This window comes from Taudactylus pleione, unplaced genomic scaffold (genome assembly GCF_031769625.1).
Source record: "Taudactylus pleione unplaced genomic scaffold, aTauple2 ptg000046l, whole genome shotgun sequence".
In the NCBI taxonomy this organism is placed as follows: domain Eukaryota; kingdom Metazoa; phylum Chordata; class Amphibia; order Anura; family Myobatrachidae; genus Taudactylus; species Taudactylus pleione.
The window spans coordinates 9,139,354-9,165,000 of record NW_028284448.1 but is presented as its reverse complement, the minus strand read 5'-3'; the positions used below and the strand labels follow the sequence as shown (position 1 = coordinate 9,165,000).

General features: G+C 44.2%; 1 protein-coding gene across 5 annotated transcripts in view; it reads right to left on the bottom strand.

Moving 5' to 3' along the window:
* Positions 1-25,647, bottom strand: part of LOC148537665 (uncharacterized) — a 259,972-nt gene that overhangs the window by 84,707 nt on the left and 149,618 nt on the right. For all 5 annotated transcript variants that reach the window (XM_088460467.1, XM_088460468.1, XM_088460466.1 and 2 more), the window contains 3 exons: positions 20,891-21,000; positions 18,140-18,289; positions 11,390-11,440 (listed from right to left, as the gene is read on the bottom strand). In XM_088460467.1, the coding sequence (XP_088316593.1) occupies positions 11,390-11,440; positions 18,140-18,289; positions 20,891-21,000 (311 nt within the window). The remainder of the gene's footprint in view (positions 1-11,389; positions 11,441-18,139; positions 18,290-20,890; positions 21,001-25,647) is intronic.

Genomic DNA, 25,647 nt, shown 5'->3' with positions numbered 1-25,647 from the left:
GGGGCATTAATGTGTGACAAAATGTGCTGCAAGAGGTATTACTGTGTCATGAAGCCACACATCCTTTTCATCCTCTATGTTGCCTTGGGTGACGAAAATCCTAGTTTCGGCCCTGGCAAAACCAAGCTGGTTTCAGCAGCAGTCATTGACTGGGGGTGTTAGACGTGTAATTTTGATAATGCAACCACTGTTCTCAACTCTGTTTATTGTACATGCGGATGTCATCAGAGTTCAGCTGCTGATAAAATTAGATAAAAAAGGATGGTAGCTGGGGGTGTTTTCAATCAGACTCTGATGTAGAAGGTGTTCCTCCATATTGAAAGCAGAATGTGTTTGATCCAGTTTATACATAAAGAGTTCCTGATTGATTATACTTTCTGCTGCTCCTATATAGCATATCTGCTAACACAAACTCCATACAGATAGGGCCTTGGTGTGAACCGAACCCAAGACCTTAGTGCTGTGAGGAACAAGCTAATCATTGCGCCAACACAAAATAAAACCAATTGGCGCTGATTAACACTAACTTAAATAATAATAATTGCTTAAGACTCTTTAAGCAGCTGCTCAAAAAAAGAAATTCTGGTTTATAGTCATGAAACGGCAAAGAAAAACATCACATGAACTGCACTATACCAGTCTGTTTAGTAAATATAATTCCCAGGTGCAATTCAAAAGAATACATAATTTATTAAAAGCTATCTAATAAAAAATAGTTATACAATATTGCATGGGTCCAAACATAATAAAATTAATTTTACGATAATAAATCGATAATATATACAGTATGTATCAATATGCTTCAAAACAACATCCAAGTAGGATTAACAGTTTCCTTTCACAATCATATAGGGTAATCCAAAAGGCTGTGGATAATTAAAATTTGAATGGTAATAATCATTGTGCCACTGTGCTGTCCCATTCACTTTAGTGGAAAAAGTGTTATTATTACTTAGCTATCAGAAGCTAAATCTTAATGCATTGTACTGCAGTAGTATGTACATTTTCAGTTATCTTACCATTATTGGTAGTTCATTTTCAAAGTGGTTTTATATGAGATTATCAGCATTTTACACAGAACAAAACAGGGAGGTTTTACCTCCAGCATACGTCTGGTACTGGTGTGGTGTTACACTTCCCACAGTGCTACACGGAAGTGCATCTGAAATGTTTTATTGTAAGATAATCAGTTGTAGACAGTTTAAGAATAACAACAATGAGTGGTACATAAATAATATTACAGTTCAAGGTGCTATACCAAGCTAAATTATAGAGCAATGTTGGATAGAAACCAGAAAACTGTTTACTTTAGCTGAAATGGAGGTCAGGATTTGCTAGAGAATGTGATCTCTAACTACAAGAAAAGTCAGTTCAAAATAGTTTTGTCAGGTGCAGCGAACAAATCAAAAACACAATAGCACATACCTCTAGGACAGGCCAGGCCAACCTGTGGCTCTCCAGCTGTTGTGAAACTACATGTCCCAGCATGCCCAGCAACTGTTTTACCATCCCCTAATAACAAACCTGTGTAAGGGCATGCTGGGGGACTTGTAGTTTCATAAACATCTGGAGAGCCACAGGTTGGCCAGGCTTGCTTTAGGACATGTTCAGAAAGGCAGTATTACATATTCTTCAAAGGCAAGCAATGTGCCTCAAAAAAACAAGCCAAAAAAATAAATTAAATAAAAATATCAGCATGCTACTAAGACAAAGGGGCCTGTACATATGTCCATCACTCAGCTGTACAATTCCCACCAGTATTACTGTGCCAAAATAACATGGAATTTAGATTGTCACTTGCACTTGTGTTCCCCAATGCTTAAAGGGGTGGATCACAGTCAAAAGTTTTGCATCACCCCCAAAAATAAAAAAAATAAACAAAATCACAGAATAATTTTGCTTAACAAAATCTAATCTAAATTTTTGACTCAAAGTAGTCACCTTTTGTAGATGTATCCATGGAACACACTCATGCAGTGGCATAACTAGGGTGTGCGGACCGCACCGGGTGTCATCAAAATGCCAGCTCCTCCTCTGTGACAGGGAGCTGAGGGCTGCACACCAACATCACAGTGCAGCGTCCGGCTCCTGATGAGGAACAGGCAGTCCGGGCAAAGTCTGAGTCACTCCATGTGGTTGGAGTGATCCAGGCACCAAACAGTTAAGCTTAAGCTCCCAGGATGCATTGGTCCTCCTCTACACATACCCCGCCCCCAGCCACAGGCAGACAGTTTTGTAAACAAGCCCAAGGCAGGAGCAGGAAAAGGGGAGAAGAAAGAACATTACTTTCATGAAACACTCTCCTAGAAGATGAAGGAATCAGTGATCAAGAGAGAAAAATACCTATTGAGGCCAGTTGTGTCAGGGTGGGCGCCCTGTGGATTCTACGGACTTCGAAGAAATAGAGTTAACAAAGGTAAGTCTACCATAACTCTTAATTTCTTCTCCAGGGTCCATAGGAGGATCCACAGGGATACCATGGTGATGTCCCAGAGCAGTTTCCCTGATGGGGACGCACCTGAGCAGTAAGGAGAATCCGATGCCCAAATGATGCATCCTGAGAGGCAAAGGAATCAAAAGCGTAAAACATGAGAAAGGTGTGGATGGAAGACCTCGTGGCTACCTTGCACAATTGCTCAGCAGAAGTGCCACGTCGAACTGCCCACAAGCTTCCTACTGACCGAGTAGAATGTGCTGTAACCCTGTTTGGAACAGGAAGATTAGCTTCCGTGTAGGCCTGAGAGATTGTCATGTGGAGCCATTGAGCCAGAGTCTGTTTGTTAGCTGGCCAACTTCACTTGTGAAGGCCATACAACACAAAAATAATTGGATTTCCTCAAGGAATTTGTACTATCCATGTAGATCCAAAGAGCACGAACCACATCCATGGAAGCTTCACCTGCAAAAAGATCCAAGGACTGGGAGGCCGGAACCACAATCTCTTCATTCAAATGGAACCGGGATACCACTTTAGGGAGGTACCCAGCCCTAGTAAGGAGAACAGCTCTGTCCGGGTGAAAGATCAAGAATGGGAAGCGACAGGAGAGCGCTGCCAAATCAGATACCCTGCAGGCAGAGAAAATAGCGAGGAGAAAGAGTCTTCGCTGTCAGCTACTTGAGGTCTACAGAGTCCAGAGGTTCAAATGGAGGAGCCTGTAGAGCCCTGAGAACCAAAGGGCAAATCCCACAGTGCTACCGGAGGGACAAAAGGAGGTTGAAGATGGAGAACCCCCTGAAAGAATGTTCTAACATCAGGCAGGGGAGCAATCATTTGCTGAAACCACATTGACAGAGCAGAACCCTGAACTCTAAGGGAGGCCGGATGGAGACCAAGGTCTAACACAGCCTGAAGAAAGGCAAGCACGCGGAGACCCTAAAAATTGTAGGATCATAGCCTCTGGAGGAGCACCGTTGAAAGTAAGAGTGCAAAACTCTGTAATAGATGTGGGAAGAGGCAGGCTTATGTGCCCTGAGCATCGTCTGGACCAGAGAGTGAGATAAACCTTTGGCCATTCAGAGGGAAGACTCAAGAGGCACGCCGTCAAAGACAGACGAGGTAGGTCTGGGTGCTGGCAAGGGCCCTGCATCAACAGGTCCTGCTGTAGAGGAAGTGGAAAGGGAGTGTCTATAGAGAGACTCCATAGGTTGGTGAACCAATGTTGTCTAGACCAGGCTGGGGCTGTTAGTATCACTGTGCCACCTTCTTGCTTGAACATTCGAAGTACCCTCGGGAGGAGGGACATCCACCTCACTGCCAGAGCATCCACGAAGACAGCTGAGGGGTCTCTGGTCCTGGACCCGAACCTTGTGGTTGCGACTTGAGGCCCCATTTGTCCACCAGGAGTTGAAAGACCTCCGGGTGGAGAGCCTATTCCCCGGCGTGTAGGTCCTGACGGCTTAGGAAGTCCGCTTCCCAGCTGAGGACTCCTGGAATGAATACTGCTGAGATTGCTGGCAGATGACCTTCAGCCCAGACCAAAATGTTTGCCACTTCCCACATGGCTTACCAACTTCGTGTGCCTCGCTGATGGTTGAGGTACACTACCACAGTTGCGTTGTCGGACTGGATCTGGACCGGCCTGCCATGGAGGAGATACTGAGCCTGAGTGAGTGCTCTGTATACTGCTTGAAGCTCCAGAATGTTTATGGGCAGGCAACTTTCCTGAATTGTCCACCGTCCCTGAAAGGAATGATGACCAACTACCGCGCCCCATCCGCGAAGGCTGGCATCTGTCGTGAGAAAGTCCCAATCTGGAATCCAGGACAGGCAAACCTTGTCCAGATGGGACATCTGTAGCCACCATGAGAAGGAAAGCCGAACCTCCGGAGAGAGGAAGATCGTCTGGGACCAGATCAGATGATACTGTCCATTCTATTGGGAGAGAATCAGTTGCTGCAGAGGCCTGGAGTGGAACTGGGCGTATTCCACCATATCGAAGGTGGACACCATGGACTTGCTGAGTGAATGGATACCCTCGGATTGTGGAGCAAGCTGTGCACAATCAAGTGTAGTGTCAAAATCTTGTCTGCTGGCAGAAAGATCCTCTATATTTGGGAATCCAGGAGTGCCCCCAGATGTATCATGTGCTGTGTCAGAGATAGGGAGGACTTTTTCCAATTGATGATCCAGCCGTGTGTTTGCAGACAGTCCACGGTCAGCTGGAGATGGCATTGTAACACAAACGGTGACTCTGCCAAGATTAAGAGGTTATCTAGGTATGGCAAAATTCTGACTCCCTGGCATCTGAGGTGTGCTGCCATAACCGCCATTAGTTTGGTAAAGACCAGAGTAAAAACAGAACAGCAAATCGTAGGAACCGCTTGTGGGTTGGAGTAATAGGTACATGCAGGTATGCATCCTGAATGTCCAGAGAAACCATGAAATTCCCAGGCTCATTTGCCAGGACAATTGATCGTAAAGTTTCCATACGGAACTTGGGCACTCTGATAAACCTGTTGAGGGATCTGAGATTCAGAATAGACCGATGAGACCCATTCGGCTTCTGAATCAAAAAGAGAGTGGAAATATATGCTAAAATTCTGGCCCTACAATTGAATACTGTGTTGCAACAACTTATACTTAATGACCAGGTGGGATTCATCCCCGGTAGACAGGCACGGGATAACACAAGACGCATAATTAGCCTTACGCATTCGATAAACTTCCTGCACACTTCTTGCTCTTATTCTTTCTCTGGACGCAGAGAAAGCATTTGATAGGATTAGCTGGCCCTTTATGTTTGAAACCTTGCGACATTTCGGGCTTGGAGGCGACTTCCTCACTGGGATTCAGGCTTTGTACTCGGGCCCATCGGCCAAGGTTTCTGTAAATGGACTTTGGAGATTACAAATGGCACTAGACAGGGGTGCCCTTTGTCGCCCCTGGTTTTTGCCTTAACCATCGAACCCCTTTGTTCGCTTCAACAGATAATTAGGGGGATTGTTGTAGGTGGGTCAGAGTACAAGATTTCGTTGTTTGCTGATGACCTTCTGCTCTCCCTTTCTTCACCCCATACTTCTCTACCAAATTTATTCCAAATTCTCACTGCATATGGCCGTCTGTTGGGCTATAAAATCAATTGGTCCAAAACTGAAGCTTTACCACTCCATATTGATAAGGCCTGCTTATCACTTTTACTAACCAACTACAAATTCTCATGGCGGCCTACTAAGATTCGTTACCTGGGCGTCTTCATTACAAACCACTATAGCACTCTTTCTAAAGAGAATTTTATACCTCTGTTAGCGGCCATCAAAGCAGATCTGCACAGGTGGCAATCTCTTATCATTTCCTGGTTGGGTCATATAGTGGTCCTCAAAATGAATATACTTCCACGTCTCTTATACTTGTTTCAAACTCTACCGGTTAAGTTCCAGAGTTAACTTTAGCTCAATTACACACTTGGTTCTCTGCTTTGTGTGGAGGAACAGAGCACCTAGAACATGATTTTCAACTTTACAGAGACATGTGGAGGCGGGAGGGAGGGGTTTCCCAGATGTCCATGTATATTACTATGCCTCTCAGTCAAACTGTTGCATGGTTCGCCCCCACAAACACTCTGCAGTGGATCCAATTGGAGACAGATCTGAGTCATGCTACCTTACTGGCCTCCCAACTACTATTGCCCTCCAAATCTAGACTTCCTTATATTGGTTTACATCCTGTCCTTAATTTTACATGTCAGATTTAGGATTACTGTACCCGTCGCTTTAAACTACTCTCATCTCCCTCTTCCCTTACCCCAATATGGGGACAACCCTGCCTTTCCACCAGGTCAATCCTTGGCCCGTGCTCACCCCTGGGTTAATAGGAATCTCCTCTTTATTATAGATATTTTGTAGAATGATGTATGTATGCTGTTACCGTATATTATGACTAAATTTAATTTCCCTGATGTGAACCCTTTTTTTATGCTTTCAATTGAGACATTTTGTATCTTCCTTGACTAGCCCTATACCACTTTGCTCTCTGTCTACACTTGAACTTCTGTGTTATCGTAGTCCCCTAACTCAGAGCATTATATCCATCATTTATTCTCTCCTCTTCTCATGTGAGCAATCTTCTTCCCCATCATTTGAATTACAGTGGGAAAGAGACCTAGGTCCACCACCAGATGAGCAGACTTGGTCTGATATCTATATCACAGTCTCAAAGACATCTATTTTGTCCCTGGTGAAGGAGAATGCCTACAAGGTCTTTTACAGATGGTACCTGGTCCCTACTAGATTACATAAAATGTTTCCTTCTGTTTCCCCTTGGTGCTGGAGAGGTTGTGGTGCTCTAGGTTCTTTTATTCATATCTGGTGGACTTGCCCCAAAATAGCGCGTTACTGGGATATGATCGCAGATTTGTTAGGTAAGGTAATTCAAAGACCCTTGGTCTTTTCTCTTGGGCTTGCCAATTGCAACGTTAGAGAATTTCCAGTAAGTTAGTGGTTCAAATATTAAATGCAGCCAGATGCCTCGATGCGTTATATTGGGAACGTTTAGAAGCTCCTCCTCTCCGCCTAGGTACCGATAAAATCTGGCCCTTTGGGAGTATGGAGAAGATCACTGTGTATCTTAATAATAGATCCTCTAATTTCGTACAGATCTGGAATCCTTGGTACAATTATCAAAATCCCTCACATAGCTCCCATTTGCTGGGTGGTCTTTCGGCCCTCCTGTTCTGATCAATCGCTTCTTTCTATTCACTTCTCTCTCTCTCTCCTTTTATTATACAGTTGTTTTCTATAGACTCTTTTTTCTTCTCCTACCTTTGTTCTTGCAACTAATTTCGTATAATTGTTTACAATATCTTGTTATATTATATACGATTTTCTAAGATCAATATACTCTTCGGTTGTCTATTTGACTCACATTTTTTACCTGAAGGCTTATATTATGTATGTCTTATATAATCTAATTAAAAATAAACTATTTAAAAAAAAAAAAAAAAGATAGTGGAATAAAATCCTATTCCTCTCTGTGCCGAAGGAACCAGTATTATCACCCCTGAATGCAACAGGGAGTGAATGGCCTTCCTGGAGGGCCAAGGCCTTGATGGAGTCTGTTGGGGGACTTTTACAAAAAAATTACTGGGGAGGACACCTCAAGAAAGTGAGGACATACCCCTGAGAGACCACTTCTCGGACCCAGGCGTCTGTTGTCGTTTGACGTCAAGAGTCGGCATTTTGAGAAGTCGGCCTCCGACCCAGGGATCCCCCAGGAGGAGGCCCGCCCCATCAGGTGGAAGGTGTGTCATCAGGCTTAGAAGCTGGACGTCTGTCCAACCAAGGCTGCTTGACGCACGGCTTGGTGGTCTTAGACTGCCTGCGAAAAGACTGTACTTGCCTTACCCTGGGGGCAAAAGGACCAATAAGAGGACAGCCTAGTCTTATAGGCAGTTGCTGATGGCAGAGGCGCAGATTTAGAGACTGCCTTGGTAGTCACAATCTTGTCCAATTATTCGCCAAACAGCCTGCCTCCAGAGAAGGTTAAGAATTCGAGTGCCTTCTTGGATTCCAGGTCAGCCTTCCAGGACCGTAGCCAAAAGGACCCGGCGTGCAACTATCAAAGCCGCAGATTGAGAGGCAAGGAGTCCAGTATCCAATGCAGCTTCTCCCAAATAAGAGGCCGCTTCCTGAATATGAGAGATATAGGCCAGTTGTTCCCTGGTAGCGTCTGATGGCAGGCTTTCTTCCAGTGCCCCTGAACATCTTTCGATGGCCTTAGCACCCAGGCTGCAGCCATAGCTGGCCTAGAAATATCACCAGAAAGTGAGTGGACTAATTTTAGACAAATTTCTAGATTTCTATCCGTGGTTTCCTTGAGAGGGAGGATGTAGATAGTGATGGTAGTGTAGAGTTTCTAACTAAGCCTGCCACATGCGAATCAACAGTGGGAGGGACTTTCCACTTAGTACACTCCTTAATAGGCAGAGGGTAAAAAGACACTAGTCTCCTTGGTACGTGGAATCGCTTGCCAGGAGTACCCCAAGCTTCTCCCATGAGCTCAGTGAGCTGTTCTGATTGAAGGAATTCAGCCTTAACCACCTTTTCATGTTTAAACAACGGGGTTTTAGTTTTAGGGACTGGTTTATCATCCTCTATATTCAAGATTGATTTAACCACCCTCACTAAAGCAGGTACATCCACTGTTGATTGATGGTGCTCCTCATCAGAGTGTGCCTCGGAGAGAGAACCTTGTGCATCATCTGCCTCCTCAGATGATGCGTCAGAATCCAAAAGCTGGGTGGACTGAGAGGATAATACAGTCTGCCTATGTGTTTTGGTGGCTAATGGTCTGCCCGCCTGTAACTTTTCCTGAGAGGTGGCAGACGTTTGAGCCATATTCTGATGGGCATAAACATCCATCCAAGGAGACTGCATAGGGGGTACAGACATTGTAGATTGCAACAGCTGTGGGTACCCCATGGGAGTAGACAAATGATTCAATAGCCGCATCCTAACCTGGGATAAGGAGGACACCCAGGGTGGCTCATATACCAGGTCTGGTAATGTGGACCGGTGAGTAAATTTACAACAATTAGTACACAAACCATCCTGTATAGAATCCTGAAGGGACAAGCTCGCAAGACATGATTTGCATGTAATCAGCCCAGGAGCCTCAGTCTCCTGTTTATCCTTATCTACAGAAGACATTAGACAGTAAATAACACACAATAAGTATAAAGCTAACAATGCAAAGTGACAGCCTTCACAAGTACAAGAATATGTGAAGTACTATTGAACCCCTACACACCTGGTAGTTGAGGGTTAAGGAAAAACAGCAGTGATTGGAATAACTGACAGTCAGAAAGTATCACCACAGCAGAGCTAGCACAAGTCACATACAATGCATATAATTATAATTAGAATGGGTTCTGAATCAACTACACAAGCACGTAGGTTGGTAGGATTTTAGTGCTGTATAACCTGGCCCCTGGGGAGAGGTAAACAGGGAGACTGGACCCAAACCTCCTGAGACCAGCAACTTCAGCAGAGCACTGAATAATGGTTACGGAGCATCTCATATAGGGAGGAGGGTAGGAGGAGGAGCAGCCCAGAAGCGGGAAAGGTCTTAATGTGGGATCGCCGTCTGGGCAGGGGGAGGGGCTGCCGAGGGAGAGCCTACCTCCCCTGTGCTGCATTAACCCCCGGGTGTGCTGTTCTCATAAAAAAATGGCTTCTGCCACAGTCCCCAGCGCCAGTCTAACTTGCCCCGGTGGGGGAGCAGACGAACCGGTTGCCCCACTGCAGCAATGGGTCTCCACCGCCAGAGGTAAGGACTGCCACTTACATGTCTAAGCTGCCCGGCTGCAGTTCTGGGTCCCCAGTGGCACCGCTTGCCAAGCCCTACTGGTGCCCACTGAAAACACTGGACCAGTTACCGGTGTTGCGGCACCGGCAGAGGTAGATGGAGCAGTAACACAGGTGTCCACTAGGATGCCTAGCGCTGCTTGCTCTGTAGTAAAAAAAAATAACTCATAAAATTAAAAGTTTGGGACTAAAGCAGTCCCCCTGTTATCAAAGGTGCGACTGATACTGTCCAGCACTAAATGAAAAACTATCTGCCTGTGGAGGACATATGCATCCTGGGAACTAAAGCTTAACTGTTTGATGTCTGGATCAATCCAAACACCCCCCCCCCCCCCCATGGTATCCCTGTGGATTCCCCTATGGACCCTGAAGAAGAAAATAAGAACATACTTCCAGCATGCTAAAGATATGATATTCATAAGATTAATGTGAATCCATCAAACTTGTTAAACTTGAAATCACACTCTAAAAGTAGTGATGATGATGAAATTATATATATATATATATATATATATATATATATATATACACATACACACACACACAATTTATTTATATCTTGCTCAAGCTCGTGAAAATTCTGTACATGGCACCAGTAGATCCAAGTCATGCCAATATTTGTAGGTAATTATTAGACAAAATCAATGTATTCAATGGGGTCAGTCTACTGTATGTGCACAACATTTAAAATTTCGTCGTACCAGTTTTATTTTGAGGCGCCTATTTTGGAAATTATTTTGTTACCCTCTATAGCCAAAAGTCTGTATTTTGATACAAACATAAGTGGCAACAGTACCAATAGGAAAATTAGTACAAGTTAGGACAGACCACAATCGAAACAAATTTACAGCACAGCAATTTTCTTTTTCTTTTGGTAGGCAACAATACTTTTGGGTATCAAAAGAATCACTAGAGATATATAACAGATAATTAAATAGGGAGAAAGAGGTGGTAAGTGTCAAATGCGCTATAACCAGCGCTATTTGACACCTCATCGAACTTCGGTATGTATGAAAGCAGTTAATGTATAGAAAATTACTTTTATCCACGATATCTGCAAACGTCTAATAATTTCGCCGTTGTCATACTATTGTATGGTGACGGAAAACCATTCGGATGTCCTGAAAAACAACAATAAGCACACTTTTGTGGTCTGCCAGTATGTGTGCTAACCTGCAGCAGCTTCTGTGGGGCTCCGGCTGCACATGAGATCTTGTAATATTTGCGAGAACTCGTACATTTTCTCTCTCCACTTCAGCGACCAAGATATTAAAATATGTCAGGGTTATTGCTTCATGTATCATCTTAATAAGAGGCGAAGCAGGAAGAGCTAAGTGGTATGATAAGTGCCGCTGTAGTCATTTCCAGCTCAGCACCCTTATGTTGGGTTCCAATCCGTATGTCTCCAGACAGCCAAGTCTGCCCAGACTTCACCCCCCCCCCACAATCTCCTGCACCATAATTTGCCATCCGAGACACATGCCTAGTGGGAAATCCACCACCTGGAGCTAACAGAAAATCTTGGATAGTTCTATATGGGCAATAGTTATTTGTAGACCATAATATATGGACCAAAGCATTCACACACCTTGCAGCTGTTTTCAGTGTTCCTCTGCTCTCCTATTACAGCTAGCAACTCCTGTAATACAAGATATTGCAATGTCACAAGGTATAGCATTTTATTTCATCTTAAATTCTCACACACAATAGAGACTAGTCATCTAATTTTCAGATACACGACTTATTTGCAAAAAAAATGGTGAAGAACAGAAGAGATTGTAGTGGTCAGAGAATCGAGCGGGCCAGTGGACCACCGCCAGCACAGGTCTAGACAGGAACCATCCTACTACACGGTACCTGGAGGGGTGATTCTCTACTTAGAATACCATGGGTCCCAAATGGTGTGGTGTTTGCCACAGTGTTGTTTTGGAGGTTGGTGATGTACTCCATTCTGGAAATGAACTAAATGTGGTTCACTATCTCCTTGTATGTTTATATAGCAGGTTGTTTCCAACTGCATGCTATTTGGTAATTCACAGCACAAGTGATATGAAAGAGCAATTTGTTTGCCTGTTTACAAAGTTATTGCCTTAGGGGCATAGGAGTATGTTAACTGGTGACAATACAGTTGGTAGGTCAAAAAGTGTGGAAATAATAGACGTAACTGTCACCCATAGGGCCCGGATAGGGGGGATAGTTTCAGGCATGTCCACTAAGTGTGGAGGAAGATGCCTATGTGACCGAAATGTCTACAACATATATTGGAAGCATTAGGGTACAGTTGTTGTAGTCGTTCTGGTACTAAGGGCCTGATTCAGACCCGCTCGCAAGCGGGTCGATGGTTGTGTACTGTGCACGCGCCGCGCGCATGTGCAAGTCCAGGAGCGAGAGAGAAATTCTCTCGCTCCAGGACTCACTACAAAAGGGGCGGCTATCGATGTTGATCGACAGCTCTCCCTGTTTTGTAGGCAGGAAGGGGGGGGGTGGCTACACAAACGGAGGCGTTTCCTGAAGGAACGCCTGCCGTTTGTGGGAGGCACCACTGACATCACCAGTGATGTCAGTGGAGAGCTTCCTGTACTGTTAGAGCAGGAAGCTCTCTGGGGCTTGCGACGGACGACACCCTACCATAAGGGTCTCGTCGCAAGCCCCATGGTCACGACCATCACCTGGCCGCTCGCAAAAGCTACCATCTAGTGTACATCTTGTAAGAGTTTTCTTTAATCAACATACTAATGGAGCAGTTGGGAGTGGTTTCCCTAGTAATGTCCCAGGAATTAGGTCTCAGGGGTAAACCCAGGTCAGATTCCCAAGCTAATTCATGCACCGACAGAGGTGGGGATACTATGTAAATAGAATGATACAAGTAAAATATAGAGCTTCTGTCAGCAGGATGGTACATATAATATCGCTCTATGGAGAAAAGGCCGTCAAGGAGGGTGAGTGAGGGAGGAAGTATGGACAGAGAGCATGATTCAGACCCACTCGTGAGCGCTGAGCGCTCGCAAGCGTGTTGATGTTGCCTAAGTGCGCATGCCGTCGTTATGGGTCTCGCACCAAAGGGGGCGTGCTGTCGATGGTGATTGACAGCACGCCCCCTTTGATGGGCTTGCCGGGGGCGTGGCTGCCCAGACAGAGGCGTTCCCATGGGAACGCCTACTGTCTGGGGCCGGCCCCACTGACATCACTAGTGATGTCAGTAGGAGTGCTTTTGGCTTTGATAGAGCCAAAAGCACTTCAGGGCTTGCGGAAGCGAGACCCTACCGCAAGGGTCTCGTCGCAAGCCCGATGGTCGCGATGGTCTTGACCATCGCGACCATCATTTTGGCTGCTCACTATAGCTGTGGGTGGTCACCCACAGCTATGTGAGCGGCCAGGGGGCCGCTCGAAACAATAAGAGGGACGGCCCTGATTCAGAGCGAGCTGTGTCAGAGCGTCCAGCTCTGAATCAGGGCCAGAGTTTCAAATTTGAAGATATTGATAAAATGTGTCTTGTGTAATAGGGTGCTTTTCTCCAAGGTCCATAAAGGTAGCAAACACAAATTCCCCAGTTATGTAATTCAAAGATGTGACGTCTGCTGTACAACAAAGAGAGGACATAGACATATTTTGTCCCGGAGGAGAGAGGAGATCGAACCAGATGGGCATCAAGGGAAAAGGGTATTCTGGCAGGTGGAGCATCCTATTGGTGGTATTACAATTGGAAAGGGACTAATGGAGAAGTTAAATGCCTATGTGTGTGGAATCTAAAGGAGAAATGAGAGTTGGTTTTTGCCAACTAATTCGTTCTCCAGGTCGTCCCATCATTTTGTTTGGGGCTTGGAGTGCCACAATATAATATGACTTATAGTGGCATCATAGTATCTATGAATTAAGGGGAGGCCAAGGCTGCCAGAAGAGATGGCATGGGAAAGCATATTCCTTTGAATTCTTGGGTTTGTATCATTCCAGATGAATCTACCACACAGAGTTTGGAGGTATGCAAGTGTTCTGCAAGGTACTAGGATAGGGAGCATCTGGAAAAGAATGTTAGTTTTTATAACGTTAATGCATCCAATTCAAGAGATGTGATGTTTGTACCAAAGGGTCAGATCATTTTTAATCTGTATGAATAGAGGAGGGTAGTTGGCTTGATACAGTAGGTCCTAAGAATTGCTCAAAGTGACTTCTAGGAGTTTCAAAGAGTAGATGGAAATCAAAGTTCAGCCTGAGGCATTTTTTTTCAAAGTTGTCAGAAGATAGAGAGACAAAGCTTCAGACTTGCTATTATTGACCTTATATCCCGATATATCCCCAAATTTGAACAGTTCACTAAATGGGTTAGGCAGGGATGTAAGGAGTCTAGTGAGGGTGAAGAGGATGTCATACACGAAGTGAGATATCTTATACTGAAAGGAGCCTACATCAACACCCAAAATATCTGGGTTACCGCAGATCTGACAGGCAAGTGGTTCAATGACTAAAGCAAATATGAGGGGTGAGAGAGGGCAGATGTTATACAGTTCATATAGTAAGTTTTGAAGATATTATTAATTTTAGGAGGATTATATTGCAGGGTACCTGTAGAGTCCTGAATTGCAGGTATAGCACACAAAGCTTTACATGCCTTAAGTCTGTTAGCTAGTAAGGTGTCAGTTTTGTTGCTTTATTTTTGTAAAAGTGTTGGCCAAGCCAGAAAAATGATTTCTCAATCTTTCCAGAAAATATAGGGCTTTCTCACATTCCGTGTTTTGTTTGAATTATGTTTTCCATCTAAAGCCTGAAATATATTGTTTTACCTATCTTTTTTTTACCTATATTGCTAAAAAAAAATACAGTAGACTAGTTATGCATACACCCAGATATTTGAGTTGAGAAGTGCGCCAAGTAAATTTATAATTGTGATGCAGGAGATCCAGGACTGTAGGCAGTAAGTGCAATGCAAGGGATTCGGTTTTGGAGAGATTTATTTTATAGCCCGAGAGAGTACCACATATAGTCAAAGGAAGGAAGAGCTAGAGGATAGACATATGGGGAGACGTTAAAGTCAGGGGTACACTGTCAGAAAAGAGGTATATTTTGCATTTCTCACTGATGATTAGCATACCTTTGATGTCTGGGTGAAGACGCATCTGACCCACCATTGGCTTGATGACCACTGCAAAAATCAGGGGTGACAAAGGACACTCCTGTCTAGTTCCATTTCTTATAGGAAAGGGAGATGAGAGAAGCCTGTTCACCAAGACTCTGGCTGAAGGAATGGAGTATAAGGCTTAAATACTTTGATGGAACTCATGGTCAAGACCAAAATGATGCAAAGTTTGTATCGGGAAAGGCCAACTAATCTGGCCAAAGGCCTTCTCAACATCTAGGAAGAGCACTAAGGCTGGAGTAAATTTAGCACTAAAAGAGTGAATAAGGCTGATCACCAGTCTGGTATTATCCCAGGCTTATCTACCAAGAATAAAACCAACCTGATTGTTATGAACCAAGCAGGTCAGAAAAGTATTCAGGTGGTTTATAAGGATCTTTGCGTAAATCCTAATGTCAGTGTTCAACAGCGAGATGGGGCTATAATGAGCACAGTTGGAAGCATCTTTTCCCTCTTTAGGGTTAACTATAATCTTGGTTTCAAGAGCCTCCCAGGTGAAAGTCACCAGACAGCCATTGAACACTTTGGCAAGATAAAGAAGAGTACAGAGATAAGGTTTTATAATAAGTGGCAGTGAAGTCATTGGGGTCTGTAGCTTTAAAGCCCTTGATCATGTCGGAGATCTCCAGCACCTCAGCTATAGGATAAGAATCAGCTGACAGGTCAGTAGGTGATCCCAGAGTGGCTAGAACACACAGGGGAGTGCAATGTTTTGATAGGAGGAAAGGATATGGTCCAAATTTGTGGAGCTGGCATTCAATATTTGTAGAGATGTGGTCCTGGTTAGCGAGGTGCTGGAAGGCTGCATTATGATATACTCAGAAATGTTACATTGGCTGGCTTGGAGTACCAAGTCATTGATAGAAGCCTTTAAAAAGTGATTAAGTGTCTGGGCTGCATCAGTGAAATGGTGTAGATTACAATCAAATATTGTAAATTAGAGGATCGCACCCCTGGGCTATATGAGCAAAATGGGCTGCTTTGTCAGACATGAATTTGACATTGTTAATGTGCATATTCAGGAAGCAGCATGTGAATAGGAACAGAGAATGGCATTTTGTGGCAGTTAAATGGAGGGGGTTTATTGGTTGGAAAAAAAGTGGAAATGTATAGTTAAGGGGGCAATGCCATCCAAGAAAGTAGGTTAGCACACACCATTTAGTGTTATCACCAAGAATGAAAGTCAAGTGGCCAGTAGGATGGGCACAGTGTACGCAACTTCTGGAATTTGGTTACAGTTGTCACGTTGACAGAACAGGAATCAAGTTGGTTAGGCACTGCATATATGACCTTTGGAATTTGGTTATTGGGAACGGGCTCATTGACCCTAAGGGGCACCTGAATGCTGATATGCCCCTTCCCTTAAGGTTAAAAGTTTTGAGATTTTTAAAAAATGTTGTGGCCATATACTCTACACTGACCGGTGTTGTGCATTTATTAGAGGATGATACTTTTATAATAATTTTCGGAACAGAGGGACATATACTGTAGCTTCCCTGTCTACGGTCATTGCCAGAATTTGCTATTCCTTGATGAGATAAATACTAATGTAAAGTGATCCAAAGGTTTTATGAGAGTAAACCAGATAAGCTTTTCTGTTTGTATCTAGAACATAAATAACCACTCACTGTGCAGCTGCTATTAAGCTTACTTCATCTTATGTACACTTCCATTATATTTTTCTATACAGACTGAATATCTGAGAAGCAGGTGGCTTTAGATAGCTACTACCCTAATGGAGGGAGTGACACATTCTACCTTCTTTGAAAATGTAAGGTCATATTGCTATTTATCAGCAGAACAACAATTGACTTAGTTGAATATATAGCATTGAACAGTGTAGACTGATAGGAGATATAAGTGGAAAAACAGGTAAATATATTGAGAGGAGACAATATAAGACAAAATAAAAAAAAGAAAAAAAAAAAAGAGGAAAGATTAGCGATGCAGAACAAATTACTCTACAAGGCGCATGACATAGTGAAGAACTTTACAATATATATAGCATTTTTAAAACTGCTTCTATATTGTTACATTTTCATAAATACAGTTTAAAAAACAATGCCAATCACACAAAACAATATTAACGTCTGCTACACATTAAGGAGGTGACACCTAACACGTCTAAACTGCTTCTATTTTTTATAAGTGAGTTGATAGTTTGCTATAAATATCAAATATTGCACATTTCACTTATTTAAAAGCTGCAATTATAACTGTATACTTTCAATGAATAGTAACTCTGCTTCTTTAGTAAAGCAGTTTGGATAATAAATATGCTCATAGGGGTCAATCCAATTAGGTGCGAGTTGCTGTTTGCTCTGCAAATTATTTTTTGCAATCCAATTAGCAACTCACATTCAACCAGTCAGAGTAAACTCGCATATTTCAGTTCGCACTTCCCTGAGATGATAGAGAAAATCTTTATCTTAAGGTTAAAATGTCAGGACACCGTGCAGTACTCCTCGGACACCCCCTTCCCTAATGACTAATCAACTATTTTGTTGCTTTATGCACCGAAAAATTTAATTAGAGTATTTATTTTTTTGAAAGTAATTGAATTTTATATTTTTTTGTAATTTTTTTAGTCACCTCAAAGTCCCCCAAAAGCATTTTTTTTAAAATTTTCATTGTATTAAAGTAAACGAAAAAAGTTTGCTTTTGATCATTGTTTTTTCTTTTTTACAAACAAAATTGTCAGTTTTTTGGGGTCCAGGGAGGTCATCCCACTTTTTCATGCACTTTTCTCACATCGCATTTGAGTGACCATCAGGGGCATCATAACGTTTTCATGCTGGGGGCAACATAAAATCGTTCCGGCAAGCGCCCCCCAACCACACCTCTGAACGCGGATAGTCAGGGGCTGTGCTTTACAGGGGCTGCACAGGCCCTGCAACGCAAGTAGGGGGAGATATAATGTGCGGTGCTTTAACTTAAAGACCGCGCATTACACCTCCTCCTCCATGAGGTGCAGGGGTCGTGCAGCCTATTACTATAAAGCACAGCACCTGAACGTCCACGGCCATCGCTTCTTGCAAATGTTCTGACTCTCATGGTGACAATTTCCAAAGCCCTGCAGCAAGTACCACAAATAGGCATTTTTAATTGGATTGGAAAATTCTCTGTTGCATGCATTTGTGTGAAGTTAGTGAGTTTCATAAAACAACCTCGCAACTCGCACCTATAGTGTTGTAGAATTTGACTCACCTGCTCTTTCTGGTACAGCAACTGATGCTCTTGTTGAAGAAGATTCTCATAAAATGTAGAGTATGACTCAAAGTTACTCTGTTCCCGTGCCATGATGTCACAAGCCAGCGATGTTAGACAATGTTCTAAATGTTCCTTACTGAAAGTTACCTAAGACAATAGTAACAATGTTTTTAGCAAAGCAAGCTAAGAACACAGATGACAGCTCGAAATATTAATTGATAAACTGAAATCTATGCATAATCATCTCAATAATTAACCAAAACTAACAATGATTTAAAAAGACAAAAAAATAAAAGCTAATTTTAAACAGCTGAATTTCTAAGATTAACTGGCACAAGAGACCAGTAACTTGTTGCAGTAAATAAAATGGTTACTTTAAGTGTGCAATTCATGGGGCACTTACTGAATGTTCCCCTGCTATTAGTTGGCAGTGAGTAGATTAGGCTCCCAGGGTCAGTGGTGGATTTATATTTTTGGGGCCCTGAAGCTTAAACTGTTATGGGGGCCCCTTTGCAACCAGCAACAAGGTCCAAAGGGCCTTGCTGCCCTTGCAAGGACCTTGAGGCCCAAATGGTGGAAATGTAGAAACCCCCACCAGAGAGTGAGTGACCCTCCCTCAGAGAGAGAGATTGTAGATAGATAGATGTAGGAACTCCCCAGAGAGTGAGCCACTGTAGATAGATGTAGACTGTAGATACTGATGTAGAAACCCCTCAGATAGTTAGAAACTGTAGATAGATAGATTTAAACCCCTCCCCAGAGAGCAAGAGACTGCAGATAGATAGATGTAGAAACCCACAGAGTGCGAGAATTTAGATGGATAATAGATGTAGAAACTCCCCATAGAGTGAGACACTGTAGATAGATGTAACCCCCCAGAGAGTGAGAGACTGTAGATAAATGTAGAACCCCCCCCCCCGAAGAGTGAGAGACTGTAGGTAGATAGATGTAGAAACCCCCCAGAGAGTGAGTCTGTAGTTAGATAGATGTAGAAACCCCCCGGAGAATGACGAGACACACTAGATAGGTAGATGTAACCCCCCAGACAGTGAGACACTGTAGATAGATGTAGAAACCCCCCAGAAAGTGAGAGACTGTAGGTAGATATATGTAGAACCCCCCCCCCAGAGAGTGAGACTCTGTAGATAGATGGATGTACACTGTACATAGATGATGTAGAAACCCCCCAGAGAGTGAGACACTGTAGATATATAGATGCAAATCCCCCAGAGAGCAAGAGACTGCAGATAGATAGATTTAGAAACCCCCAGGGAGTGAGAGACTGTAGATGAATGTAACCCCACCAAGAGAGTGAGAGACTGCAGATAGATATATGTAGAACCCACCCAGAGAGTGAGAGACTGTAGGTAGATATATAGATGTAGAAACCTCCCAGAGAGTGAGAGTCTGCAGATAGATAGATGTAGAAACCCCCCAGAGAGACACCGTAGATAAATAGATGTAGAAACCCCCCAGAGAGTGAGACACTGTAGATAGATGTAGAACCCCCCCCAGAATGAGAGACTGTAGGTAGGTAGATACATGTAGAAACCCTCTCCCCAGAGAGTGAGACACTGTAGATCGATAGATGTAGAAAACCCTTAGAGAGTGAGAGACTATAGATAGATCGATAGATATACAGTAGAAACGCACCAGTGAATGAGAGGCTGTAGATAGATAAATAGGTAGATGAAGAAACCCGAGAGAGAGAGAGAGAGAGAGAGAGACTGTAGATAGATAGATGTAGAAACCCCCAGATAGTAAGACACTTTAGATAGGAAGATATAGAAACCCCCCAGAGAGAGCGAGAGAGAGAGAGAGAGACTGTAGATACATGTAGAAACCCCCCCAGAGAGTGAGAGACTGTAGATAGATAAATAGGTAGATGTAGAAACCCTCCATAGAGAGAGAGCCTGTAAATAGTTAGTGGATAGATCCCCTTCAGTAGATGTACCCTGATGTAATCAGTTACTTTCCAGTCATTAGTTACTATCCACGAGGACATAGAGGGAGGAATATATAACTCCCCGAAGCCTGGCGAGCAAAGCAAGCCCACGAGGGGACACATTTCTTCTTTCTTCATTTGGTGACCTTTATGGGCATGGAACTGCACTTCATAGGATCCCAGTTATTGATCCTCCTGAGTGGGATCTCTGGAATCCCCAAGTCAGGTCTCTCCCCCACACTGCATTCCCTCGCCTCTAAATGCCATCCCTCAGTCATCTCAGCTTTCAGTTTGTGGTCAACACAGCAGGGCTGACATCTGGCAGATGGGACACCACAAATGGAGATGGGAGCATCTAGTGGCACCTGGCAGTACTGCACTTGGCAGTGACACTGACAGCAGCTCTCTATTCTGCGCCCGGCCGGCTCATGAGTTCCATCCTCTGGTCAGAGCTGTAGATAGAGTGTCTGCCAGCCAGTACTGATCAGGGGAGGTTTCTGGGTACTCAGAAACCCCCCTACATGCACTACTGTAGAGCATATTCTAAGGTCAATATTGAGTACTTCAACCTATTGGCTTATAATTCTATCACTAAAATAATCTTATTTTAATAACACACACTTAAAAAACTCCATTGATTTTGTTGAAAAATTCACTCATAAAAATTTGCTTTAGGTCCCCTACAGGGTTAGGGGCCCTGAAGCTTAAGCTTAGTTTCACAGCAGATCTGCCTATGCCCAGGGTAAGATGTTTTACCATCCTCTCCCATAATATTCCACCTCAAAAAAGACCATATAGTTTACCTCCGCAGAGCTGTCCTGGTGTTCACTCATTAGTCGCTGAACAAATCTCTCAACAATTTGTGGCCTAATAGGTGAGAAACTTTCCTTCATGACTGGCTTCTTCCAGAGCTCTGCACACAAATACAAATCAGGTACACTGACAAAATTGTAGCTGTGTTGTACAAATATGGCAACTTGCAAATCACATTTGGGTCTATTTTTGAATTCACTGATTTACTGTTTCTGTACTCTCTAGATACAGTTCGAAGGGGATGTTTTCCAGAGGGGACATGGTGATGCAATTCACGTAATTCACCCCCTCCCCCCAAATTGTAGCATCATGCAGCGTGGGTAGGGCTTAATGACGTGACTCGTCACTAATCTGTATTTATGACTGCCCTCTTCACTGTGGAATTGGGTGGAAGCTGAGAGGTTGGTTTACTCTCCCAAGAGTGGAAATTCAGGAGTCTCCTGGATTTCTTGGGAGAGTAGACAAGTATGATGGAGATGCTGAGGCGAAGCTGTGGTGGGGCTGGCATGGCTTATGTCCTCAACTCCAAATCTGTGGAAGTGTGAAGTTAATAGCTAATGTGAGTAACTCCTCAGATCACTGCCTGAGCAATACGAGGTGACATTAGATAGAATCAGCACCACAACCCTGTGCTCAGTGGAAGAGTCTAGGCATTATAGGAAAAGTGCAGAACGGTTTAAGCAGAGAAGCCTGACACAACCAAATGTAAGTATTTTCAGGGGTATGCCATGGAGGGGGCAGTTAGAGAGTCATGGAGAGAGCAATGATGGAGATATGGAGGAGGCAGTGAGAGAGCTGTGGAAGGGGCAATTAGAGAGATATGGAGAAGGCAATGAGAGAGCTATAGAGGGTGCAATCATGGAGATATGGAGGGTGCAGTCAGAGGGACATCCATCAAGGAACAATGATCGAGATATGGAGGAGGCAGTGAGAGAGCTATGTAAGGATCAATGAGAGGCTATGGAGGGGGCAATGAGAGAGCTGTGGAGGGGGCAATGAGAGAGATGTCGAAGCTGGATTAATGGCTGATAATCAACGTAAAAATTAGCGTGCGCGACGCCATCTTGCGAATGGCAGCTAGACTCCATTTTAGAAACAAGAATCTGCAAGACGCCATTTTGCAACCAGCGCCATTTTAAGTTACAACTCATGAGCTAAGTACAGATGGCAATGTTTTTGATATTCTACCAAAAACAACTAGAAATACAGCCCCTGAGAAAAGTAAATAGAATAGACAATACACCAGAATACTGTGAGTGTTTTACATACAAATTGGGAATCCCTATATATAGACAAGCATAGTTGTAGCAATTGTAATATAACCCAGACATTGATCTACACAATTGAATTTGTCTGAATCCTAAACAGGTTTTAGTCCCACACCCAAACAGAATGGCCACGGCTTCACAGCTGGGGTAACACATTTGCATAGCAGTTTAAAACTGCAAGTAAGGAATGAGCTATGTGTGTGTATGTGTGTATATATATATATATATATATATATATATATACACACACACACACACACACACACACACATAACATATATATAAGTCCATCATAGATAGAATCTCATGCATAAACACCGCACATTACGTACAGTTGAGCTGCTAACATGACGCTCAGTAGCGAATGCATAATATCCTGCATGCGAAAACTGTTTATTAGCTGCATGCGTGCACATCTGCCCCAAATCGGATAAACCTAACTAGCGTCTTTTCCCATATCCCTAATACTTACATAATGCACACTTACACAAAACGTTCCATAGCTATAAAGTAAAAGACCCAAGTTTTATTCATTTAATACCAAAATAGTCTTTATTTCACAGCATTTGTATCTAAGGTTTAATACATGATAAGTAAGCCGTGTTTGATATTATACTGATCCGCACTTTATCCACAGCTTCCCGGTATCAACGGTGTGAAGATCGGAACATGCGTTCGCAACTTATGGACCGTAAAGACATAAAGAACCAAAATGTATTTTTGTGCATGCAGGGGAAATAGAGGAGGCAACAAGCTGTTAGAGGCTGTTCTGTGTCCATTTGAACCAACCTGTTAAATGCCCTGTAACAAATGCACCCACACTGGGAACCAATGGAATCAGCAACAAACTCCTCTATTGTGTTATCTATTTCTGGGGGGTATAAATATGTGTGCTCTGACCCTGGGTTTCTGGTCTTCTTGCTGATTGACGGAGGTTATCTTGCTGATGCCGGGATCTGGTCCAGAGCGCTTGCGTATGTATAACTGTACTTGGGTCTGTATAATTTCTTTGCACTAAAAATTGTACTTAGATCATAGCGTGTAACTGACTGTACTTTTACTTGAATAATACTTTGTGCTTTGGAACCACAGGTTCAAGGTCTGGAGTCTTTATTTACTGTATGACTGCGTACGCAAAATAGCGTCATCCTTAGAGGTTTATAGGAAGGATATTAGAAAGTATAGGCAGGAGTGTACAGAGGTTAGAATCCAGAGTCCTTAGTTGGGGGCTCATAGTGAAGTCACTTACCTGTTCACACGATAAAAATATGAGATATGGTAAGAACTTACCCTTGTTATCTCTATTTCTACGAAGTCCATAGGGTTCCACAGGATACCTTGGGGTATAGGTGTGACGTCAGTCATCGGGCACCATAGAGTTAAGCTTTCAGCCTCCCAGGATGCACTAGGGTCCCCTCCTATACCCCGCCCCCGAGCCAAGGCGCCTCATTTAGTTACCAAGCCATAGGCCGGAGGAGGAGAAGGAAGAGAGAGGAAAAAAGATCTGGACACACACAAGAATCACATTCTCACCAGAGGGAGACGGAAAAACCGGTGACCAGAGCAAAGCCCATCTGCCGCACAGGTGCGAGTCCTGTGGAACCCTATGGACTTCGTAGAAATAGAGATAACAAGGGTAAGTTCATACCATATCTCATATTTTCTACTTCAGGGTCCATAGGGTATCCACAGGATACCTTGGGGATGTCCCAAAGCAGTATCCTTTAAGGGTGGGGACGCTCCTGTGCAGAAAGGAGAATCCGCCGCCCGAAGGAAGCATCCTGAGAGGCGAAGGTGTCAAACCTGTAATACCTCACGAAGGTATGGACAGAGGACCACGTAGCAGCCTTTCAGATCTGGACTGCAGAGGCACCATGTCGAGCTGCCCACGAAGGACCCACAGACCTAGTGGAATGAGCCTTCACAGAAGGAGGAACCGGCAGGCCTTCATGAAGATAAGCTTCAGAAATAGCCATACGGATCCAGGCTGCCAAAGTTTGCTTTGAAGCAGGCCAACCCTTTTTACGGAAGCCATAGAGGACAAACAAGGCGTCCGACTTCCTAAAGGAAGAAGTGCGGTCAACATAAGTCCTTAAGGCCCGCACAACATCCAAAGAGGCCTCACCCACGGAAAGACCAGGTGAGTTAAAGGCCGGAACAACGATTTCCTCGTTAACATGAAACTGGGAAACAACTTTGGGAAGAAACTCGGGCCGAGTGCGGAGCACTGCCCTGTTCCCATGAAAAACCAAGAAAGGGGGTCTACAAGAAAGAGCCCCTAAATCAGAAACACGTCTGGCCGAAGCAATAGCCAGAAGGAAAACAGTCTTAGCTGTTAGCCATTTAAGATCCACTGAGCCCAGTGGTTCAAACGGCGGCCCCTGGAGAGCCCTCAGGACCACAGCCAAATCCCAAGGTGCCACAGGTGGAACAAAGGGCGGCTGAATGCGGAGAACACCTTACATAAAGGTGCGCACATCCGGGATTGTAGCAATCCTACGGTGAAACCAGACAGACAGGGCCGAAATCTGTACCTTCAAAGAAGCAAGGCGAAGCCCATGATCTAGTCCCGCTTGTAGGAAGGCGAGTATCCGAGACAGACGAAACTCCAGCGGTGCATAACCTCTCGGTCGACACCACTGGAAGAACGTATGCCACACGCTCCTTCTGTATAGAAGGAGCTCTGGAGATCCTGCCACCAATAAAAGGTCGTCCAAGTACGGCAACATGCGGACTCCCTGCAGCCGCAGAGAAGCCGCCATGACCGCCATCACCTTGGTGAACACACGTTGTGCTGTCGCCAGGCTAAAAGGTAACGCCCGAAACTGGAAGTGGTCGCTGCGGATTGCAAACCTGAGGAACTGTTGATGGTGCAAAAGAATAGGGACATGCAAGTAAGCGTCCTGTATGTCCAATGACACCATGTAGTCCCCAGGTTCCAGCGCCAGAATGATGGACCGTAGGGTCTCCATCCGAAACTTCGGTACCCGCAAAGACTTGTTGAGAGCTTTGAGGTTGAGAATCGGACGATACGACCCATTGGGTTCTGTACCAAAAAAAGATTTGAATAGAAACCCTGGCCCCTCTGGGAGAATGGAAAAGGCACTATAACTCCAGCCTGGAGCATAGTGTGCAATACCTTCCACAGCTCCGTAGCTTTGTTCCGGTCTGATGGTAGACCCGTGGTGAAGAATCGAGCCGGGGGTCTGTGCCGGAAAGAGAGGGCGTACCCGTGGGAGACCACCTCGAGAACCCAAGTGTCTGTCGTAGTGACCGACCAACACTGGGCGAAATGCAGCAGGCGGCCTCTCACATTGGGATCCCCCAAATGGAGGCCCGGACCGTCAGGCCGAAGGCTTGTCATCTGGCTTAGGGGCCGGACGTCTGGTACTCCATGCCTGCTTCCGGGGCTTGGCCGATTTCTTAGGGCCAGCTGGGTGAACTACGTCCTCAATCACCAAGGCTGTGCGGACTGCCCG